The sequence below is a fragment of the Penaeus monodon genome, chromosome 25, assembly GCF_015228065.2.
Source record: "Penaeus monodon isolate SGIC_2016 chromosome 25, NSTDA_Pmon_1, whole genome shotgun sequence".
NCBI lineage: Eukaryota > Metazoa > Arthropoda > Malacostraca > Decapoda > Penaeidae > Penaeus > Penaeus monodon.
Window position 1 is genome coordinate 40,029,679 of NC_051410.1, and position 2,544 is coordinate 40,032,222.

General features: G+C 33.8%; 1 protein-coding gene across 1 annotated transcript in view; it reads right to left on the bottom strand.

Moving 5' to 3' along the window:
* The window catches only part of LOC119589266 (ubiquitin carboxyl-terminal hydrolase 24-like), a 33,335-nt gene that overhangs the window by 13,438 nt on the left and 17,353 nt on the right, over positions 1–2,544 (bottom strand). The window contains exon 25 of the mRNA XM_037937884.1: positions 41–141. Within this exon, the coding sequence (XP_037793812.1) occupies positions 41–141 (101 nt within the window). The remainder of the gene's footprint in view (positions 1–40; positions 142–2,544) is intronic.

Here is a 2,544-nt window from a genome sequence, read left to right on the forward strand (position 1 = left end):
CAGTCTGACAAAAGTTTGAGGCAGTGCCATTTCAACTAACCTGAGACTGAAGTACTGTGTGCACTGAGATAGCAGTCGGAGCGTAGCACCACGTGCACTGGTGGACGGAACCCACAAAGGCAAAGGGGCCTTTAGTACCACCTTGAAAAAAATACAAAGAAAATAAGATTAAATAATCAAAGGAAAATTTTTTTTCTCTCGGTTAAGGCAAAATCTTAATTCAAATAAACAGACCAAATAAAATCTTAACCAAGAATGAAATATTCTATATATCCTTGCATATTAAACCAAAGTATAAAATGGTAATTTACTTATAGTAGTACAATGTTATCTGTACTCTTATATGTGAAATGCCGAACAGACCAATATCAGTAAGTGAGACACAGCTGACTCTAATCATCAGCTTAGCCTCAGATACCAAAGAGAGACCAAGTTCCAAGAGAAAATAGGTTTATCTCTCTTATACATTTGTCACACACAAAAATAGGAAAATCAACAAGTTGGTGGTATAAAACTTCATAGGATATGAAGCAATTTAAGAAAGAAAATCCGGATTTACGTGTGAGGAATATAACTGTATTCATCCTTATGAACTATCTGTGCTTCCACAGCTGAGAAATCTCAAACACGCAAGCACAGTTAACATGAAATAATAATCCACATTTTATAAAATAATTAACTGACAAAAAGGGATCTGAAAACTCCCTAGGCCAATCAGATTAATGAGTAGTATTCCTAATTTTCATATGAACTGGGAAACAAACTAGTATGGAGAAGAATGCTTCAAAAGGGAGAAATTATTTCTTCCCACACACCAAAAGCTCTGGGTCCTTAGCAATGCACTGCACAAACTTCCTAAGTAGCATAACACCATTCAATCCTTTAAAAGGTGAGAGCTAACTACATTAACAATCCATAAGGAAGGTGAAATCTACAACCTACAATAAAAAAACATAAAATAAAAAACATTACAAATAAAGATTTGAAATTGAAGGCATAAATCACAAAAAGCTCATATACAAATGTGACTTACATGCTGAGCATGGAGACATTTAGACAAGACTGCAATAGACAGCAGTACTGTTGTCTACCCTTCCTAGCTCAGCCAGGCACTAGCCACATACAAGCCTTGCTGGGTCCACGGAGTGTGGTGCAGTATTTTAACCCTGGAATTCTGATTTTTTAGCTACTATTAAAATCCCTTTATCATGTCCCTTCACTAAAAGACTTATCTGAAACTGCTATTGACCCCTGGCATATTATGTAGCAGTACCAGATTCTCTACTGAGACTACTACTCTCTTGACAAAGTAAGCCTGAAAGTATTGGCATTAGCACATCAATGATCACAAACTTTCTGCATGATTTTACCATATCTAATAATGATGCACAACCCCCTCTGTCTTGAACATAAAATTTGTTTTCTAATAAAAAAAAATCTAAAAAATGAAGATATCCAACTATTCAGTAATGATTATATGTAAAAAAAATACTTAGGAATCCTAAATTATTAAAATTAGTCTGACATTCAAATACACAGGACTCAGCCCTCAACACCAATAAACTCTAATACTTGCATGTCTTGTGCAAAATCATAAAAATGAAAATTCAAATCTGATAATCCAACTGATGTCTATTCTATATAAAAAGGAAAAATCCAGCCATGGATATTCCACCAGTATTCAAGAGCCATACATGGCTAACCCAAGATAAACTCAAGACAACAAACACATATATCACTGAGCAAGAGAAACCAAAGATGAGGAATGAGATTTACTTCCAATTTTTCTAAAAGCTTTTTTTCCTCCTCTTCATAAGCTTATTAATACATTATTATCCACATCAAAAAGAGAGAAATGAAAGTATATATTCTATACTGTGTTTTCTGCTAGAAAAAATGTCTTTGGCATAATGCATACTATCTAAATTCCTGAGCTATGTGGATCTTTTAATTAAGTAATCATTCTTAAACATAGTCCACAGTAATAATGTACCATTGGTGACATGAAAGATCAGTAGGATAGTCCCTTAAAGGTATTTTCCACACCTGGTATTATTGTGTTACATGTTACCAACAATTGTTACTGGTGCATCATAGTTCTCAGTCACTTTTAGTGATTATTACAGACAAACTTAATTAACAAGTGGCCACTATAAAAATCAGCACATAAACATGACCATAATAATGCAATATACACACTAACTGCATAAAAGAAAGTGTAACATTTATGAAATAACTGTCAATGCAACCATTCTGTAAACTATGATACTAATATTGTTAAGAATCTGGCATACTGTTTACAGCAACAAAGTTCTCTATCATTGATGTTCCTTGTAAAGGCAGGAATGAGGCATAGCAGAATAGATGTCTTTCACATATTATACGTAAGGGAATATATCTGTGATGTGTGTAAGGTTCCTTTAAGTGAAACTATCAAAGCACATTGGCTAGTGATTTACCAATTCAAATATCAATATCTCTAAAGTTACCCTGGCACAATCAAAAACATTATGTAATATTTGTGATCTTGTAGTCCTCCATTCA